General features: G+C 41.9%; 1 protein-coding gene across 3 annotated transcripts; it reads left to right on the top strand.

Moving 5' to 3' along the window:
- Positions 1-1,883: 1,883 nt before the first annotated feature.
- LOC112254910 (zinc finger and SCAN domain-containing protein 2-like) lies at positions 1,884-20,697 on the top strand. 3 transcript variants are annotated; one of them, XM_042324679.1, is made up of 3 exons: positions 1,884-2,221; positions 2,929-3,720; positions 18,296-20,697. In XM_042324679.1, the coding sequence occupies exons 1-3, from the start codon at positions 2,029-2,031 to the stop codon at positions 18,400-18,402; spliced, it is 1,092 nt and encodes a 363-aa protein (XP_042180613.1). In that variant the 5' UTR covers positions 1,884-2,028; the 3' UTR covers positions 18,403-20,697. The 3 variants fall into 3 exon arrangements, with proteins under 3 accessions (XP_042180613.1, XP_024283637.1, XP_042180612.1); XM_024427869.2 differs by having other exon boundaries at positions 2,929-3,834; positions 17,285-20,697; XM_042324678.1 differs by lacking the exons at positions 1,884-2,221; positions 2,929-3,720 and adding an exon at positions 15,489-15,958 and having other exon boundaries at positions 17,285-20,697.
- Positions 20,698-21,691: the final 994 nt, after the last annotated feature.

Genomic DNA, 21,691 nt, shown 5'->3' with positions numbered 1-21,691 from the left:
GGGAGACCCATGAGTCGGCGTACAACTTGCAAAGAGTCGTCCTGTTTTTGCTTTGTCATTATGGGGTAGTGTATAGATTGATGAGGGAATTTTTAAAAATCCATTTTAGAATAAGGCTGTAACGTAACAAAATGGGGGGAAAGTCAAGGGGTCTTGAATACATGTTGGTCCCATGTTTCATGAGCTGAAATAAAAGATCCCAGACATTCTCCATACGCACAAAAGGCTTATTTGTGTCAATTGTTGTGCACAAAATTGTTTACATCCCTGTTAATTAGTATTTCTCCTTTGCCAAGACAATCCATCCACCTGACAGGTGTGTTATATCAAAAAGCTGATTAAACAGAATGATCATTACACAGATGCACCTTGTCCTGGAGACAATAAAAGGCCACAGATGTCTCAAGTTTTGAGGGAGTGTGCAATTGCCATGCTGACTGCAGGAATGTCCACCAGAACAGTTGCCAGAGAATTGAATGTTAATTTCTCCACCATAAGCTGCCTCCAACATGGTTTTAGAGAATTTGGCAGTACGTCCAACCGGCTTTACATCCGCATACCACATGTAACAGCAGCCCAGGACCTCCACATCCGGATTCTTCATCTGCGGGATTGTCTGAGACCAGCCACACAGACAGCTGATGAAACTGTGGATTTGAACAACCAAAGAATTTCTGCACAAACTGTCTCAGGGTAGCTCATCTGCGTGCTCGTCATCCTCACCAGGGTCTTGGCCTGACTGCAGTTTGGCACTGTAACTGAGTTCAGTTGGCAAATGCTCACCTTTGATGGACACTGGCACACTGGAGAAGTGTACTCTTCTTGGATAAATTCCAGTTTCAATTGTACTGGGCAAATTACAGACAGTGTGTATGGGAGAGCAGTTTGCTGATGCCAACATTGTGCCCCATAGTGATGGTGGGGTTATGGTATTGGTTGGCATAAGCTACTGACAACTAACACAATTGCATTTCATTGATGGCAATTAGAATGAACAGAGATACCTATACATTTTAGTCATTCAGCAGATGCTCTTATCCAGAGCCTGTGGGAGTTGAACCCACAACCCTGGCTTCGTAAGTGCCATGCTCTACTAACTGAGCCACACAGGACATTGTTGTGCCAGTCATCCGCCGCCATCACATCATGTTTCAGCATGATAATGCACAGCCCCATGCAGCAAGGATCTGTACACAATTCCTGGAAGCTGAAAATGTCCCAGTTTTTCCATTGGCCTGCATTCTCACCAGATATGTCACCCAGCGTGTTTCAGTTCCCACCAATATCCAGCAACGTTGCACAGCCATTTAAGAGGAGTGGAACAAGATTCCACAGGCCACAATCATTTGCCTGATCAACTCTATTTGAAGGAGATGTGCCACTGCATGAGGCAAATGGTGGTCACACCAGATACTGACCGGTAATTCTGATCCACACCCCAACCTTTTTTTAAGGTATCTGTGACCAACAAATGCATATCTGTATTTCCAGTATTGTGAAATCCATAGACTGATTTCCTTATGTGAACTGTAAAATCTTAGAAATTGTTGCATTTGTATTATTGTTCCTTGTATATTCTACAGACTCTAAGTACCGCCAACCCCACTTTTAGATCGGCACAAATAAAATAAAAATCACTATAAAGCCCAATATTTTCAACATACAAGCCTGAACATTGTATTGTCAATGGTGGTCTTAAAATAATATGTTTAAAAACATTTTTTTTTCTCATAAATTCCTTCTTGTATTTGCTTATAAGTGAAAAAAAATGTAATCTACTTTTTAAAATTTGATATTTGTTACGTTATCCACCTTGCAATGTTTTATTTTGAAGGTTTCCTCATTACCATAGTGAACTGACGTCGTTGTTAGTGTCGCTAGCATAATAGTAGTGATGCAGGAGCTGAACAAATATAAATGATAAAAGGCTACAGATGAAAGGGGAAAGTATCTTCAATCTTGAACCTAGGGGGAATGGTTGTTGCTTGCTAGCGTTCACAACAAAATAGCCTAAACGTTTCCTTGAAAATGTCTAAAATGCAGCTGTTGCAGGATTATCTAAACGAGCGGTTAACAGCGGTGGCTGTTGAGATATTTGGGGCTGTGGAAAATACCATAGCAGAGTACCAGGAAGAAATCTCCCGTTCAAATGAGGAGATCGGACGTCTACGGAGGCTGCTGGATTTGGTTTTCCGACCCGACATAAAGCTACAGAAAGCAGGTTAGTAGTTAGCCCAATAGTGGACTAAAGGAACCCAACTTTACTACGTAAGGAATGTACAAGTTCTGTGTAAAGGCAAATTGGCACTCGAAGCCAAAACAGCCAAATACTCCATGTAAAAATGAATCGATTCTCAATTGCGGCAGGTTCAATAAACATAAATCTTCTTATTTTAACATCACATCAAAATAATTTAACATATGAAAAATACACACATACTGTACACTTTTACCCGGTTTTAACAGTTGCAGCAGACATTTTCAGTGACAACATGTTTGTGGCGTCCGTCTTCCATTAACACAGGGTTTCGCAGACAGCTAATAGCACAGGTAATCTACTCTGTCTTCTGTCTGTTTTCCGTAAACGAGTGCTGTAACATGGTCATGTGGGAACCTAACCCGATAAAGGGTGTGTAATTGAACCTTGTTTGTAGCAAATTATTTCTCGCTGATATGAAATATGTTTCCAAAATCGTACCGAAAGCGATGCGTATTAATGTTTAGAGCAAGCATCGGGGCTCTTAACAAAACTCCCCTGGTCAGATCAGAACATACTGTCGTCAATAGACGCTGAAGCAGTTAGTGTCTATGATTGGATAGTTCGTAGTGAATAAAGACGCTGCAAGCTAGCTCAATCAATGTGATTGAACCAGCCAGGCCTGCCAATCAACTGATTGACTATTATTTTTTTTAATCCAATCCTCTCAGACCCCCCGCAGCTCACGCTCCTTGTCCCTGAAGAGGAGGTTCTTGCTGAGAAGCAGCACTGTGAGCAGGACTGGAGCCCCAGTCTGGACCAGGAGGACCCAGAGCCCACTCAGATTAAAGAGGAACAGGAGTTTGGGACCAGTCAGGAGGAAGAGCAGCTTCAGGGGCTGGAGTCTGATATCAAAGAGGTCATATTCTCTCCTCCATTTTCTCCCCAGCCCTCACATCATCCCCAAACCCAAACTGTGGAGAACAGAGAGAGGGACGCTCTACCCACCAAAACAACTGAAGAGATCAAAACGGAACCGGATGGAGAGGGCTATGGAGAATCTGAAGCAAACAATGAATTACAGCCCCTCTCTCCAGTAATTTCCGACTGTTCTGCAGCTCATATTGGGAACAGTGAAAGGGACAGTATAGGGCTAATGTCAGGGTTACAGCCACTCAAATCAAAGACAACATGGACAAATAAAGTACAAAGCTCTATTAAGACCAGGGAAGCCAGTGAGTTGAAAGTTCCATTGAGGGCGGCTCACTCAGGGGAGAGACCACACAGGTGTCCCGTCTGCAGGAAATGCTTTCTGAAAATTAGCATTTTAAAAACTCATCAGAGAATTCACACTGGGGAGAAACCATATTGCTGCAATGTATGTGGCAAATGCTTCAGCCGGATGGGACACCTGACTGAGCATATGAGAACTCACACGGGGGAGAAACCATATCAGTGCAAAGAATGTAGCAAATGCTTCAGCCGGATGAGAAACCTGACCGTTCATATGAGGACTCACACAGATGAGAGACCATATAAGTGCCCCATGTGTGTAGAATGCTTCAGATCAGCAAGTCATCTAAAATGGCACCAGCGAAGACATCACACAGGAGAGAAACCACGTTGCTGACTTTGTGGTAAATGCTTCACTTGTAAGACCTGAGGAGGAGAATGAACCCAGAGGGATAAACATGACAGTGCTGCTGGGGCAAAATTGTACTCTCACTTGTAGGAGGACCTTTCCATTGTAAAACGCTGATGTTTCATAACCCTTCTGAGCATGGCACAAATGTATATACTGTAATAAGTTTTTCAGAACCTAGTAGTTATTTGGCAATTCTAGCATTATTTGCACGCAAAATCACAATTTATATGTCTCACAGAATGGACAAACAAAATGTAAATTAAACTTTTGATGTGCGTGTCTATATTACCCCTTGGGGGGAGTGTTTACCCCCTAAAAGTCAACTTGTAAATATTGACTTGTTGGGCAAATAAGAAGTGTTCTGGATGTTACACACCCTCTGTTCTGGATGTTACACACCCTCTGTTCTGGATGTTACAGGAAATTGAACATATTAGCAAAAGTCTGAGTGAGGTCAAAACATGGATTGCCATTTCGATCACAAAAAAGTATAATTTTCAAAAGATTGTAACAATTTATGGATGTTACAGAATCTGAAAGTTTTATTGATCAAAATCAAAAAAAAATATATTTTTTGGAATGTTTTTCAAATGTCAGCAGAAGGCATAGTATCTCAGGATTACATAATTGCAGTTAGGCTAAATACCACACACCCTAATAGGTTATGTTTTGTCTTTAAATACACTATATATACAAAAGTATGTGGACATCCTTTTAAATTAGTGGATTGGGCTATGTCAACCACACCCGTTGCTGGTGTAAACAAATTGAGATGTTATTGCAGATGTAGTGAAATGCTTGTGGTCATAGCTCCAACGGTGCAGTGATATCTAACAATTCATACAAATCTAAAAATTAAACAAATGGAATTAAGAAATATTAGGACGAGCAATGTTGGAGTCCGGAGTATACATATACACTGAGTATACAAAACATTAAGAACACTTGCTCTTTCCATGACTGACTAATCTGGTGAATCCAGGTGAAAGCTATGATCCCTTAAATGACGTCACTTGCTAAATCCACTTCAATCAGTGCAGATGAAGGGGAAGAGACGGGTTAAAGAAGGATTTCTAAGTCTTGAGACAATTGAGACTTGGATTATGTATGAGTGCCATTCAGAAGGTGAATGGGCAACACAGAAGATTTAAGTGCCTTTGAACAGGGTATAATAGTAGGTGCTAGGCGCACCAGTTTGTGTCAAGAACTGCAATGGTTTTTCATGCTAAACAGTTTCTGGTGTGTATCAAGAATGAACCAACACCCAAAGGATATCCAGCCAACTCGACACAACAGTGGGAAGCATTGAAGTCAACATTGGGCAGTATCCTTGTGGAACGCTTGACACCTTGTAGAGTCCATGCCCCGATGACTTGAGACTGTTCTGAGGGCAAAGGGGGGGTGTAACTCAATATTAGGAAGGTGTTCCTAATGTTTGATTGTGTGTGTTTCTCATTTGACAAGATGATCCATCCAACCTACAGGTGTGGAATATCAAAAAGCTGGTTAAATAGCATGATCATTACACAGGTGCACATTGTGCTGGGGACAATAAAAGGCCACTCTAAAATGTGCACTTTTGTCACACAACACAATGCTGCAGATGCCTCAAATTTTGAGGGTGCATGCAATTGGCATGCTGACTACAGGAATCTCCACCAGAGCTGTTGCCAGAGAATTTAATGTTAATTTCTCTACCATAAGCGGCAATGTCGTTTTAGAGAATTTGACAGTACATCCAACCCACCTCACAACCGCAGACCACATGCAACCACGCCTGCCCAGGACCTGCTGATGTCAACATTGTGAACAGTGTGCCCCATGGTGGGGTTATGGTATTGGTAGGTATAATTGCATTTTATTGATGGCAATTTCAATAAACAGCTCAGTGATGCAAACAATGCATTCTTTATCAGAAGATCCACCGACCACCGATATACTCCCCGAAGTGCTAAACAGGCACAGACACAGGTCGGTAACAGGCGGTCGCTGAATACCTGGGGAGCAAGGTGGTTGGAGTTGTCAATGAAGCTCATGACAAAAGTATGATGCCATAGTTTCAGTGGTGGAAAAAGTACTCAACTGTCATACTTGAGTAATAGGAAAGACACCTTAATAGAAAAGGACTCAAGTAAAAGTCACCCAGTCTAATAGCATCTGGTTTTAAATGTACTTAAGTACAATGGTGGAAAAAGTACTCAGTTGTAATACTTGAGTAAAAGTAAATGCTATACATTAAAATCCTTATTTTAAGCAAACCAGAGGTCACAATATTTTTAAATATACGTGTAAATAGTTTTTACGGACAGACTTGAACACTCCAAAATTCATAAATAATTTGCAAACGCAGTATTTGTGTTTAGTGAGTCCGCCAGATCAGAGGCAGTAGGGATGACAATGTGTTAAATCAAAGTGTCACATGCAAATAGTCTGGGTAGCCATTTGATTATCTTTTCCAGGAGTCTAATGGCTTGGATGTAGAAGCTGTTAAGAAGCATTTTGGATCTAGACTTGGCGCTCTGGTACCGCTTGCTGTGCGGTAGCAGAGACAACAGTCTATGACTAGGGTGGCTGGAGTCGTAACAATTTTTAGGGCCTTCCTCTGACACCACCTGGTATAGAGGTCTTGGACGGCAGGAAGCTTGGCCCCAATGATGTACTGTGCCGTTCGCACTACCCTCTGTAGTACCTTGTGGTCGGAGGCCGAGCAGTTGCCAACCCAGGCAGTGATGTATCAGGTCAGGATGTTCTCAATGGTGCAGCTGTAGAACTTTTTGAGGATCTGAGGACCCATGCCAAATCTTTTCAGTATCTTGAGGGGGAATAGGCTTTGTTGTGCCCTCTTCACGACTGTCTTGGTGTGTTTGGATATTAAGCAAACCAGAGGCCACAATTTTTTTTAAATATACGTGTAAATATTTTTGGCTTCAATGTTTTTAAGGCTGCAAAGAAGCCTTTTCGTATCCTGTTGTCAAACAGCAGGTTGTCAATAAACACAATGCTGGCTTTCTTCATCAGGTTGTTATCCTGGCACCACATGGACAGATCTCTGACCTCCTCCCTAAAGGCTGTCTCATCGTTGTCGGTGAGACACCACTGTTGTGTCGTCAGCAAACTTAATGATGGTGTTGGAGTTGTCGTATCTTATCAATCATTAAAGGTACTAAACAATATCATAACCACCATAGATAAAATACAGTACTGTGTAGCAGTCTTCAACGACCTGGCCAAGGCTTTCGACTCTGTCAATCCCCGTATTCTTATCGGCAGACTCAATAGCCTTGGTTTTTCTAATGACTGCCTCGCCTGGTTCACCAACTACTTTGCAGACAGAGTTCAGTGTGTCAAATCGGAAGGCATGTTGTCCGGACCTCTGGCAGTCTCTATGGGGGTACCACAGGGTTAAATTCTCGGGCTGACTCTTTTCTCTGTATACAGTGCCTTGCGAAAGTATTCGGCCCCTTGAAGTTAATACTTTGTAGCGCCACCTTTTGCTGCGATTACAGCTGTAAGTCACTTGGGGTATGTCTCTATCAGTTTTGCACATCGAGAGACTGAAATTTTTTCCCATTCCTCCTTGCAAAACAGCTCGAGCTCAGTGAGGTTGGATGGAGAGCATTTGTTAACAGCAGTTTTCAGTTCTTTCCACAGATTCTCGATTGGATTCAGGTCTGGACTATGACTTGGCCATTCTAACACATGGATATGTTTATTTTTGAACCATTCCATTGTAGATTTTGCTTTATGTTTTGGATCATTGTCTTGTTGGAAGACAAATCTCCGACCCAGTCTCAGGTCTTTTGCATACTCCATCAGGTTTTCTTCCATAATGGTCCTGTATTTGGCTCCATCCATCTTCCCATCAATTTTAACCATCTTCCCTGTCCCTGCTGAAGAAAAGCAGGCCCAAACCATGATGCTGCCACCACCATGTTTGACAGTGGGGATGGTGTGTTCAGGGTGATGAGCTGTGTTGCTTTTACGCCAAACATAACGTTTTGCATTGTTGCCAAAAAGTTCAATTTTGGTTTCATCTGACCAGAGCACCTTCTTCCACATGTTTGGTGTGTCTCCCAGGTGGCTTGTGGCAAACTTTAAACAACACTTTTTATGGATATCTTTAAGAAATGGCTTTCTTCTTGCCACTCTTCCATAAAGGCCAGATTTGTGCAATATACGACTGATTGTTGTCCTATGGACAGAGTCTCCCACCTCCGCTGTAGATCTCTGCAGTTCATCCAGAGTGATCATGGGCCTCTTGGCTGCATCTCTGATCAGTCTTCTCCTTGTATGAGCTGAAAGTTTAGAGGGACGGCCAGGTCTTGGTAGATTTGCAGTGGTCTGATACTCCTTCCATTTCAATATTATCGCTTGCACAGTGCTCCTTGGGATGTTTAAAGCTTGGGAAATCTTTTTGTATCCAAATCCGGCTTTAAACTTCTTCACAACAGTATCTCGGACCTGCTTGGTGTGTTCCTTGTTCTTCATGATGCTCTCTGCGCTTTTAACGGACCTCTGAGACTATCACAGTGCAGGTGCATTTATACGGAGACTTGATTACACACAGGTGGATTGTATTTATCATCATTAGTCATTTAGGTCAACATTGGATCATTCAGAGATCCAACTGAACTTCTGGAGAGAGTTTGCTGCACTGAAAGTAAAGGGGCTGAATAATTTTGCATGCCCAATTTTTCAGTTTTTTATTTGTTAAAAAAAATTGAAATATCCAATAAATGTCGTTCCACTTCATGATTGTGTCCCACTTGTTGTTGATTCTTCACAAAAAAATACAGTTTTATATCTTTATGTTTGAAGCCTGAAATGTGGCAAAAGGTCGCAAAGTTCAAGGGGGCCGAATACTTTCGCAAGGCACTGTATATCAATGATGTCGCTCTTGCTGCTGGCGATTCCCTGATCCACCTCTACACAAACGACACCATTCTGTATACTTCTGGCCCTTCCTTGGACACTGTGCTAATTAACCTCCAAACGAGCTTCAATGCCATACAACTGCTCGTGGCCTCCAACTGCTCTTAAACGCTAGTAAACACAAATGCATGCTTTTCAACCGTTTGCTGCCTGCACCCGCCCGCCCGACTAGCATCACTACCCTGGACGGTTCTGACCTAGAATATGTGGACAACTATAAATACTTAGGTGTCTGGCTAGACTGTAACCTCTCCTTCCAGACTCATATCAAACATCTCCAATCGAAAATCAAATCTAGAATCGGCTTTCTATTTCGCAACAAAGCCTCCTTCACTCACGCCGCCAAACTTACCCTAGTAAAACTGACTATCCTACCGATCCTCGACTTCGGCGATGTCATCTACAAAATAGCTTCCAACACTCTACTCAGCAAACTGGATGCAGTCTATCACAGTGCCATCCGTTTTGTTACCAAATCACCTTATACCACCCACCACTGCGACCTGTATGCTCTAGGCGGCTGGCCCTCACTACATATTAGTCGCCAGACTCACTGGCTCCAGGTCATCTATAAGTCTATACTAGGTAAAGCTCCGCCTTATCTCAGTTCACTGGTCACGATAACAACACCCACCGTAGCACACGTTCCAGCAGGTATATCTCACTGAACATCCCCAAAGCCAACACCTCATTTGCCCGCCTTTCCTTCCAGTTCTCTGCTGCCAGTGACTGGAACGAATTGCAAAAATTGCTGAAGTTGGAGACTTTTATTTCCCTCATCAACTTAACATCAACTATCTGAGCAGCTAACCGATCGCTGCAGCTGTACATAGTCCATCTGTAAATAGCCCACCCAATCTACCTATCTCATCCCCATACTGTTTTTATTTGATTTACTTTTCTGCTCTTTTGCACACCAGTATCTCTACTTGCACATCATCTGCTCATTTATCACTCCAGTGTTAATCTGCTAAATTGTAACTAACCTATTAACTAACCTAACAAACCTATTTATTGCCTACCTCCTCATGCCTTTTGCACACACTGTATATAGACTTTCTTTTTTCTACTGTGTCATTGATTTATTTATAGTGTTACTGGCTTGTTTATTGTTTACTACATGTGTAACTGTGTTGTTGTCTGGGTCACACTGCTATGCTTTATCTTGGCCAGGTTGCAGTTGCAAATGAGAACTTGTTCTAAACTAGCCTACCTGATTAAATAAAGGTCAAATAAAAAATGTGAAGACATAATAAATTAATAATAAATTATTATTACGTGATTCAGCTAATCATGTCAATTTAATTAACTAGAAAGCGGGGCACCACAGAAAATCTTCAGATTACAAAGTTAGAATTTTCAGAATATAACTAATATCTGATCAATTAGTCTATTAATTAATTATTCTTTACCTCACGTCAGTCTCATTCAAAACGTGGGTATCTGCACGAACCCAGCCTTTACTATAAATCATCCATACACCAATTGGTTTAATCATTTATCTTCTAACTAACTAAATAATCACAGAAATGCACAAACAAATAAACAGTAGATATTGGTTACTAACAAGGATAGGGCAGATTCCCTAGTGGGCTAAGCCGATATGACAGCTTGGTGGACAAAGGGAAGTGGGTGTGGACTGAGAGAGCAGGAAAGCACTACACACAGTTGATAATTATATTAATTGAAATGCTAATCCTTTGCACATGAACGCTAACTAATTCGGGAATAATTGCAATCAATATATATTTACGTCCATGTGTCGTTATGATTTTCTCTGTTGGAATCCGGTCCGTCTGCTGGAGAGTTCATCCGTCTCTCTCTCTTTCTGTTTCCCTGAAGATCAAAGTATTTTGTTAAAATGGATACTTCAGAGTATCATTCAGAAATGCTGTCATAGATAGATATTTCGGCGGTTTCCGGTATTCTCGTCCCAGGTTTCCATCATTTCTAGCTTCAGACTAGTAATTAGTATCTAAGATTTGCTCATATTCTGTAGGGATCGATAGTCTCAGAGTTGAACCATTTCCAGCCGAGTAGCCAATGCTCCATGTGGTATGGTTAGTAATTCAATAACTAATCACAATCACAGCTCATGCTGTGGGTTTGCTTAGTCTTGGTACTCAAACCTGTGCCACCCCAGCTTACACCGAGGTATGCGTGGTCTGAAGAGAATTTCCTCAGGAGGGGGTTTTATTCGTAACAATAGGAAAGGGCTGTTCCATGACGTCAGATCATGTCTGTGCTCACGGGGGTGGGCCAATGACTTAGTTATACTTTAAAGGGAATACAATTCTCTCACATTAAAGGTTTAACATCACATTACATCATTTCACAAATAGTTTAATCTTTACTCTTTCATTTTATACAAGAATTAGATGCAAACACCATAATTGAGAAATGTACATATTCAGAGATATAGTTATGTGTGTTTCCTGTCCTTCGTGAGGTCACCAAATGAGACACACTCAACATAACTGTCCCTTAAGTGTTCACCATTACCACATTCTCAGTAGTGGACATGTAGTTTCAGTTTTCCCATTTTGGGGAATTAGGAGTTCGACCACGTGAAATCCTTTTCACTTTGGTCTCTCTCTCTGCATGAAAAGGAGGATAGAGTCTCCGCCAGGAATTTACGACCTGAGATAACAGAACCTGGGTGTAGGAGAGAGTGAGAGAGGGGGAAGCCACGATCTACACCCGAAAAGGGCCACGTCATGACAGAGTCGTGCCTGGCCATGCAGTCATGAGTGAACAGGGAGTACAGGAGGGGACTGAGCATGTACCCCTGAGGGGCCCCCCTGTTGAGGATCAGCGTGGCAGATGTGTTGTTACCTACCCTTACCACCTGGGGGAGGCCCGTCAGGAAGTCCAGGATCCAGTTGCAGAGGGAGGTGTTTAGTCCCAGGGTCCTTAGCTTAGTGATGGCGAGCTTTGAGGGCACTATGGAGTTGAACGCTGAGCTGTAGTCAATGAAAAGCATTCTCATGTAGGTGTTCCTTTTGTCCAGGTGTGAAAGGGCAGTGCAATAGAGATTGCATCATATGTGGATCTGTTGGGGCGGTATGCAAAGTGGATTGGGTCCAGGGTTTCTGGGATAATGGTGTTGATGTGAGCCATGACCAGCCTTTCAAAGCACTTCATGGCTACAGACGTTAGTGCTACAGGTCGGTAGTCATTTCGGCATGTTACCTTAGTAGTCATATTGATAGGTATGTGAATTGTACCATGTTGCTATCCTGCCTGAGCAACTAGTACTTTTGGGTGTCAGGGAAAATGAATGGGAGTAAAAAGTACATATTTTCTTTAGGAATGTAGTGGAGTAAATGTAAAAGTAGTAAAACATATAAAAATTAAAGTACAGTTACAACTAACAAAACACCTAAGTAGTACTTCAAAGTATTTGTACTTACAGTGCCTTAAAGTATTCATAACCCTTAACTTATTCCACATTTTGTTGTGTTACAGCCTAAATTCAAAATTGATTAAATCGTTTTATTTTTCTCACCCATCTACCCATCTGTAATGACAACATTTAAACATGTTTTTAGAAATTCTTGCAAATTAAAATGAAAAACATTAATATTTGATTTACATAAGTATTAACACCCCAGATCACCTGCGGAAGTGGAAACCCATTCTCTGGAGTGATGAATCACACTTTAACATTTGGCAGTCCAATGCACAAATCTGTGTTTGGCAGATGCCAGGAAAACGTTACCTGCCCCAATGCATAGTGACAACTGTAAAGTTTGGTGGATGAGGAATAATGGTCTGGGGCTGTTTTTCATGGTTCGAGCTAGGCCCCTAAGTTCCAGTGAAGGGAAATCTTAATGTGATAGCATACAATGACATTCTAGACTAATCTGTGCTTCCAACTTTGTGGCAACAGTTTGGGGAAGGCCCTTTCCAGTTTCAGCATGACAATGCCCCCGTGCCCCAAGTGAGGTCCATGCAGAAATTGTTTGACGAGATCGTTGTGGAAGAACTTGACTGGCCTGCACTGAGCCCTGACCTCAAACCCAATCCAACACCTTTGGGATGATTTGGAATGTCGATTGCAAGCCAGGCCTAATCGCTCAACATCAGTGACCAACCTCACTAATGCTTGTGGCTGAATGGAAGCAAGTTCCCTCAGCAATGTTCCTACATTTAGTGGAAAGTCTCCCCAGAAGAGTGGAGGCTGTTATAGCAGCAAAGGGATACCAACTCCATATTAATGCCTATGATTTTGGAATTAGATGTTCGATGAGCAGGTGTCCACATACTTTTTGGTCATGTGGTGTACTTTACACCACTGCATAGTTATCAAAATACCGGTAGTTTCTTTGAGAAGATATATAAAATATCTGAGCATTTGAACAACAGCATAAATACACCTATTTCACATCAAAAATCAAATGACCACTGCTGCACATGCTGCCCCTGTTTTGAACAGATTAGATTATACTTCAGAACAAGCAGCCAGCTCAAGAACGAGTGCATCAGGGAGAACAGTCGTCACTAGTTACCAATGCTAAGTCATAAAGCCCGCCTATTTCATCCAGAGTGATTTACAGTGCATACATTTTCACACTAGTCCCCCATGAGTATCGAACCCACAATGCTGGCATTTAAAACACCATGCTCTACCAACTGATCCATATGGGACAACCTCTACAGTTTATTTTCTGACAATTTGATTTTAAACCTAACCTTAATCATACCGCTAACCTTAAAAGCAAATGTTTGTTTAAATTCATTTTTAGGATATAGCCAGTTTTGACTTTGTGGCAGTGGAAACCAGGGAGAACGAAATAAGCATGCAGATGCAATAAAGGAAAACATGATCTAACTGGGGATAGCTAGCTAATATCATGGAGTTAGTCAGACCTTTATCAGGTCCCAGGCTCCTGTACTGTTTTGATTATTTATTTAAAATTTGCTTTTGCGCCATCTGTACCTGATACAGCAGATCTAGTCTCATGTGCAGAAGTAAGCCGTCTGGCTCGAGAGACTCAGTGGGGAGGGAGTCTAGAACAGACCTAGAAGTTCTGACTGAATGCACATTTGAGAGCCCCAGAACGGTCCATTTACTTTGTGCTGTTATAATTTATGCTGCAGTCCCCCCTCATAGCAAATAGCTAGCAAAACAATCCAAGGAATTATGCACCCATGGAAGTGGAGCAGCTGCTGAGGAGCAGTAAGTAACTCAACAGCTTGTTTTGAATAATAGATTTTTTTACCATTTAAAATATAATCCATGGATTAAATATATATATATATATATATATATATATAACTCAGCAAAAAAATAAATGTCCCTTTTTCAGGACATGTCTTCCAAAGATAATGAGTAAAAATCCAAATAACTTCACAGATCTTCATTGTAAAGGATTTAAATACCGTTTCCCATGCTTGTTCAATGAACCATAAACAATTGATGAACATGCACCTGTGGAACGGTCGTTAAGACACTAACAGCTTACAGACGGTAGGCAATTAAGGTCACAGTTATGAAAACTTAGGACACTAAAGAGGCCTTTCTACTGACTCTGAAAAAAGTCAGTAGAAAGAAAGATGCCCAGGGTCCCTGCAAAAGAAAGATGCCCAGGGCCCCTGCTCATCTGCATGAACATGCCTTAGGCATGCTGCAAGGAGGCATGAGGACTGTAGATGTGGCCAGGGCAATACATTGCAATGTCCGTACTGTGAGATGCCTAAGACAGCGCTACAGGGAGACAGGATGGACAGCTGATTGCCCTCGCAGTGGCAGACCACGTGTTACAACACCTGTACAGGATCAGTACATCAGAACATCACATCTGCGAGACAGGTACAGGGTGGCAACAACAACTGCCCGAGTTACACCAGGAACGCACAATCCCTCCATCAGACCTCAGACTGTCTGCAATAGGCTGAGAGAGGCTTGACCAAGGGCTTGTAGGCCTGTTGTAAAGGCAGGTCCTCACCAGACATCACTGACCGGTTGCATCACTGCCTGGTACTTCAATTGCTCGGCCTCCGACCTCAAGGCACTTCAGAGGGTAGTGTGTACAGCCCAGTACATCACTGGGGCAAAGCTTCCTGCCATCCAGGACCTCTACACCAGGCGGTGTCAGAGGAAGGCCCTGAAAATTGTCAAAGACCCCAGCCACCCCAGTTATAGACTGTTCTCTCTACTACCGCATGGCAAGTGGTACCGGAGTGCCAAGTCTAGGACAAAAAGGCTTCTCAACAGTTTTTACCCCCAAGCCATAAGACTCCTGAACAGGTAACCAAATGATTACCCAGACTATTTGCATTGTGTGCCCCCACCCCAACCCCTCTTTTACGCTGCTGCTACTCTCTGTTTATCTTATATGCATAGTCACTTTAACTATACATTCATGTACATACTACCTCAATTGGCCCGACCAACCAGTGCTCCCGCACATTGGCTAACCGGGCTATTTGCATTGTGTCCCACCACCCGCCAACCCCTCTTTTTATGCTACTGCTACTCTCTGTTCATCATATATGCATAGTCACTTTAACCATACCCACATGTACATACTACCTCAATAAGCCTGACTAACCGGTGTCTGTATATAGCCTTGCTATTCTTATTTTCAAATGTCTTTTTACTGTTGTTTTATTTCTTTACTTACCTACACACACACACACACACACACACACACACACACACACACACACACACACACACACACACTTTTTTCTTCCGCACTATTGTTTAGAGCCTGTAAGTCAGCATTTCACTGCGCACGTAACAAAAACTTTGATTTCACTTAATTGTGAACAAAATATGCAATTCACTCTCCGACCTGTGAAGGGCAGCAATACGCAATAAAGCGTCTAGTACGTCTGCCGGGAAACCACACAACGAAGAAGAGTTAGCCTTGTTTACAGATACAACAGGAAAATGTCTTTGCTGTTTACCTCGAGGGGGATGGCTAGCTAGCCAGCTTCCACAGAAAATAGGCTAAACGTTTCCACTTTACTTTCCCTCAAAATGTCTAAAATGCAGCTGTTACAGGATTATCTAAACGAGCGATTAACAGCGGTGGCTGTTGAGATATTTGGGGCAGTGGAAAATACCATAGCAGAGTACCAGGAAGAAATCTCCCGTTCGAAGGAGGAGATCGATCGTCTACGGAAGCTGCTGGATTTGGTTTTCCAACCCGACATAATGTTACATAGAGCAGGTCAGTAGTGAATGATGACCGCTGCTAGATCAATCAGTGTGATTGAACCAGTCAGGCCTGATAATCAACCGATTAACCAACGTTTGCTGATTCTACTAAACAAAAATATAAACGCAAGTGTTGGTCCCATGTTTCATGAGCTGAAATAAAATATCCCAGAAATATTCCATACACACAAAAAGCTTTTCTCTCAAGTTTTGGGAATAAATGTATTTACTTCCTTGTTAGTGGGCGTTTCTCCTTTACCAAGATAAACCATTCACCTGACAGGTGTGACATATCAAGAAGCTGATTTAAACAGCATGATCATTACACAAGTGCACCTTGTGCTGGTGACAAAAGGCCACTCTAAAATGTGCAATTTTGTCACACAACACAATGCCACAGATGTCTCAAGTTGAGGGAGTGTGCAATTGGCATGCTGACTGCAGGAATGTCTGCCAAAGTTGTTGCCAGAGAATTGAATGGTAATTTTTCTACCATATTCCACCTCCAATCTCATTTTAGAGAATTTGGCAGTACGTCCAACTGGCATCACAACCGCAGACCATGTGCATGGTGTCATGTGGATGAGCGGTTTGCTGATGTCAACATTGTGAACAGAGTGCCCCATGGTGGGGTTATGGTATGGGCAGGCGTAATCTACGAACACATAGCATTTTATTGATGGCAATTTGAATGCACAGAGATACCTTGATGAGATCCTGAGGCCCATTGTCATACCATTCATCCGCCACCATCACCTCATGTTTCAGCATGATAATGCATATCGCAAGGATCTGTACACAATTCCTGGAAGATGAAAATGTTCCAGTTCTTCCATGGCCTGAGTACTCCCCAGACATGTCACCTATTGAGCATTTTGGAATAGTCTGGATTGACGTGTATGACAGCATTTTACAGTTTATGCCAATGTCCAGCAACTTAACACAGCCATTGAAAAGGAGTGGGAAAACATTCCATAGTTCCAACATTCCACAATCAATAGCTTAATCAACTCTATGCGAAGGAATTGTGTTGCGCTGCATGAGGCAAATGGTGATCACACCAGATACTGACTGGTTTTCTGATTCACGCCCCTACTTTTTTAAAGGTATCTGACCAACAGATGCATATCTGCATTCCCAGTCATGAGAAATATGTAAATTAGGGGCTAATGAATTCATTTCAATTGACTAATTTCCTTATATGAACTGTAACTCAGTAAAATCTTTGAATTTGTTGGATGTTGCGTTTTATATTTTTGTTCAGTATATATGAACATTAATATTCATTTGAACTTGGCTCAGAGTTATTGAATACTAATAATTTATCCTATCGTATCAGATCCCCAGCAGCTCACATTTCCTGTACCTGGAGAAGTTCCCCCTGAGAAGCAGCACTGTGAGCAGGAGTGGAGCACCAGTCTGGACCAGGGCGACCCAGAGCCCAAACAGATTAAAGAGGAACAGGAGGAGTTTGGGACCAGTCAGGAGGAAGAGCAGCTTCAGGTGCTGGAGTCTGATACCAAAGAGTTCATATTAATTTCTACCTGTGTGAAAAGGGACTGTGATCAGAACCCATCCCAGTCCTCACATCTTTACCAAATCCATACTGTGGAGAACAGAGATAGGGACTCTCTACCCACCAAAACAATTGAACAAGACATCAAAACAGAACATGGAGAGGCCTACGGAGAATCCAAACCAAACAATGAATTACAGCCCCTCTCTCCAGTAAATTCAGACTGTTCTGCAGCTCAGATTGGGAACAGTGAAAGTGACAATGGTGTGGATGGTGGAGGACTAATGTCAGGGTTACAGCCACTCAAATCAAAGAGAACATTGACAAAGAAAGGACAAAGCTCTAAGACCAGGGAAGCCAGTGAGTTGAAAGTTCCATTGAGGGCGGCTCACTCAGGGGAGAGACCACACAGGTGTCCCGTCTGCAGGAAATGCTTTCTGAAAAGTAGCATTTTAAAAACTCATCAGAGAATTCACACTGGCATGAAACCATATTGCTGTAATGTATGTGGCAAAAGTTTCAGAGAAAAGGGAACCTTGACAGAACATACGAGAAGTCACACTGGGGAGAAACCATATCAGTGCAAAGATTGTGGCAAATGCTTTATCCGGATTAGAAACCTGACAGACCATATGAGGATACATACTGGAGAGAAACCGTATCAGTGCAGTGATTGTGGCAAATGCTTCAGTCAGAAGAAAACCCTGACCATACATATGAGGACAGTACACTGGAGAGAAACCGTATCCGTGCAAAGAATGTGGCAAATGCTTCAGCCAGATGAAAAGCCTGAAAGGCCATATTAGGATTCACACAGGTGAGATGCACCATCAGATGAGAGACCATATAAGTGCCCCATGTGTGTAGAATGCTTCAGATCAGCAAGTCATCTAAAATGGCACCAGCAAAGACATCACACAGGAGAGAAACCACGTTGCTGACTTTGTGGTAAATGCTTCACTTGTAAGACCTGAGGAGGAGAATGAACCCAGAGGGATAAACATGACAGTGCTGCTGGGGCAAAATTGTACTCTCACTTGTAGGAGGACCTTTCCATTGTAAAACGATGATGTTTCATAACCCTTCTGAGCATGGCCTCAAATGTATATAATATGTTTTGTAAAACTTAGTTATTTTGGTTTCCACAGTAAGATTCTTTTATTTGTTCCAACATTAATCCTCTCCCCTACTTGGACTATCCCCTATAAAGTCACAGCAATCTAGTACATTGGTGTTATCTAAATACATTAAATGATGTTTACATTTTGAGGGTGTGACGATCAGGGTTGGGTGTAATTCCATTTCAATTCCAGTCAATTCAGGAAGTTAATTGAAATTCCAATTCTCCTCAACACTTTTCAATTATGAAGATGTGGAATTGGAATTTGGTTTATTTTCTGAATTGACTGGATTTTAAATGGAATTCACCCCTGGTGATGATCATCCTATGTCATCATCACTTAATATGAAGCCTTGCTTATTATATAAATGACCAGACATGACAAACGGTTTATGATAAGAAGCCCGATATGTTGATAGTTGATCACCTGGGAAAATAAACGCGTTTGAGATTGAGGGAATTCTATTCATCTGGACCGGCGCCCCAGTAGTCGTGTTTTGCACCATGTGAAAGTTGATTGCATTTGTTTTGGAACCGTGCTGCCTCCCGGGCATGTGCCAGGTTCCCCATTCAAAGCCCACGGTGAAGTCGGCTAAAAACAGAAGTGACGTAATTTAGCATGTGGCATAATGAGTAGGATTCTGTGTTTTCACATGCAGAAGTGATTGCTTTTGATTTTTTTTAAACTTTATCTGCCTTCCCAATGAAAACTAGTTTGAAAATTCAAACATAATTTATGGGAAAGAGATTTATGTTCTGGCCGATTCACCATGCTTCCTTGTTGGCGACATGACCAAGCAGTGCAGATTACTATTTCATTTGAGAAGGGTGCTTTTTCCTCACCGCTTTTGGCCTTTCATGTCATGGGCCATAAACTGCTGCCTCAGCATAATCAAATCCGCCCATTGGCACGTTGGAAATTGGTTTGGCGCCAAAACCTTCTGTAGTGCGTCTCCGATAATATTACTCTGTCTGTTAATGCATTTAACGATCAGAAAGTTCAACTAAAATGTGATCATGTGTAACATTTAAAACGTGAAGGCTAATTTAAAGAAATGTGAATGATTACCTTGTTTATTCCTGTGATTGTTGAGGGTGGTCTGTCCATTTCCTGATCAGAGTTTGACAGGTAAACAGTGGGAGTGTTCGAGTGCATGGTTAATTCATGGTACGGGATACTCGAAAGAAGCATATTCCTGGGAGGGACCTATAAAGCATGTTGTAGCACCTTTATAAGTCCCTCCCGGGAATATTACACATGTATTGTAATAGTTGTCTTTGTCAATTGATCACCATTTTGTGAATGTATTCTCATTGGCCGTTGCATTATGGGTAGCTGTATTTAAACCTTGCCATTTCGTTGTTTGAGACAGGACAGAGCCAGGGAAAGGTTGGCATGCTGCTGGGTTAATTGACATTATTGTAGCCTGGATTTTTCTTTGAACATGCTCTTATGTGGAACAGTTTATGATCCTGTTGCAACCAACAGTCCATTTTGTTTTGTAAATATTGTAAAACTTTGCCCACTATTTCCTCACTGCAAATAAAAAACCTCACCCTGAGCAGAAAATCAGTTTTATATTGTCTTGCCGATTCCGGTTAAAAGTCCAACTGCTGGGTCACCCTCAGGGAGGGGAAAGGGCTTCAGATTTGAAAACATGCTACCTTTATACCTGTAGTAGGAGGGCAAACAAACCCATCAGGTCAATGATATTGGCTGAATGTATTAAGGGATAAACATGCACTACATTGTAGAATCCCGCAATGTTGTGCCTAACAGAACAATGCATTTTTAAGCATACATGTATGTAGTTACCTTCCTTTTGCTTAGAATTATACACAATACATTTCAGTGACTGTCTTGGAGCTGTACTAAAATCAGCACATATTTTGTTTCATGCAGAAGGAACCTGGTTCAAATGTTGGACTGTCACCTCACCAGCTCTAGTCTGTCATTACCTCTTATGTCTGTGTAGTGGGTTTGACACCACTGCATGGTGTTCTTTCTCATAAACCTGACATGGCATGGCATTACATGGACTGGGGCTATGTTGTTGTGAGTATCTTAGAGTGGATTGGTGTATCATGCTTCTTCTTAATAAAATGTTATTTTTAATTAGTTTAGCATTTTTACGTTTTTGTTGTCGGTTATTTTTATAGATTTGTTAGTACAGGGGCTCAAATAAATTGAGTACTTTCTCAACCTTTATTATTAGTCATACATCAGGTAGAGATGAGTTGTAGGATATTTCACAGTGAATATATTTGTGAATATATATAGTGGAAAGTTAGTCCACAACTTTTGCTGTGTGTTTGATTTGCATTATAGAATTGAAACACAGCCAGGTGGAGATTGTTGAGTTCAGATGCGCTACATTTCCATTACAGCAGGTGGCGGTATAACAATTTTACCTCGTGCAGGTTCAAAAAGACAAGCCGATATGGGGGGTGATTCATGCCAGAATTAAGTCTCGTGAAGCTACTGATACCTCTCACCAAGTCACCTAACGTCTTCCTAGCGCCATAATAATAACGGCATGAATTAACATGGACTGTCAATGGAGACAAGTTTGTTTCTAAAGAGTCAAACTGCCGACGGTTTCACAACACGTGACACATTCACGTCATGTAGACGTGGTGTTCACTTCTCGTAACGTGTCACTGACACGACACGTGTCAGTTTGCGTGTAAGTTTATTATGAATGATCTTACCATAAAAGCCTTAACGTCTACATGTGTTACGTGTTAGTTTGTGTCTGTTCAGTTATTCAATTTCATTTTCGATTTAGCTAAAATAGGCCTATCACGCCAATGCAAAAATTATTAGGCTAGTTAATATTGCAGCCATCATTACTGTGTAGATAGGCCTATTTCTCGCATCAATACAAACACAAGGGCTTCTTGGTAGCCTAGTGTTAGAGCGTTGGGCCAGTAACCAAAAGATTGTTAGATTGAATCCCAAAACTGACAAGATTAACTTTCTTTGTAGTTTTGCCCGAGCAAGGTAGTTAACCCACTGTTCCCTGGGCGAGGAATACGTGGATTTTGATTAAGGCAGTACCCTGCAACTCTCTGATTCAGAGGGGTTGGGTTAAATGCGGAAGACACAT

Source organism: Oncorhynchus tshawytscha, linkage group LG07 (genome assembly GCF_018296145.1).
Source record: "Oncorhynchus tshawytscha isolate Ot180627B linkage group LG07, Otsh_v2.0, whole genome shotgun sequence".
Lineage (NCBI taxonomy): Eukaryota > Metazoa > Chordata > Actinopteri > Salmoniformes > Salmonidae > Oncorhynchus > Oncorhynchus tshawytscha.
This window is presented reverse-complemented; position numbering and strand designations above follow the sequence as displayed.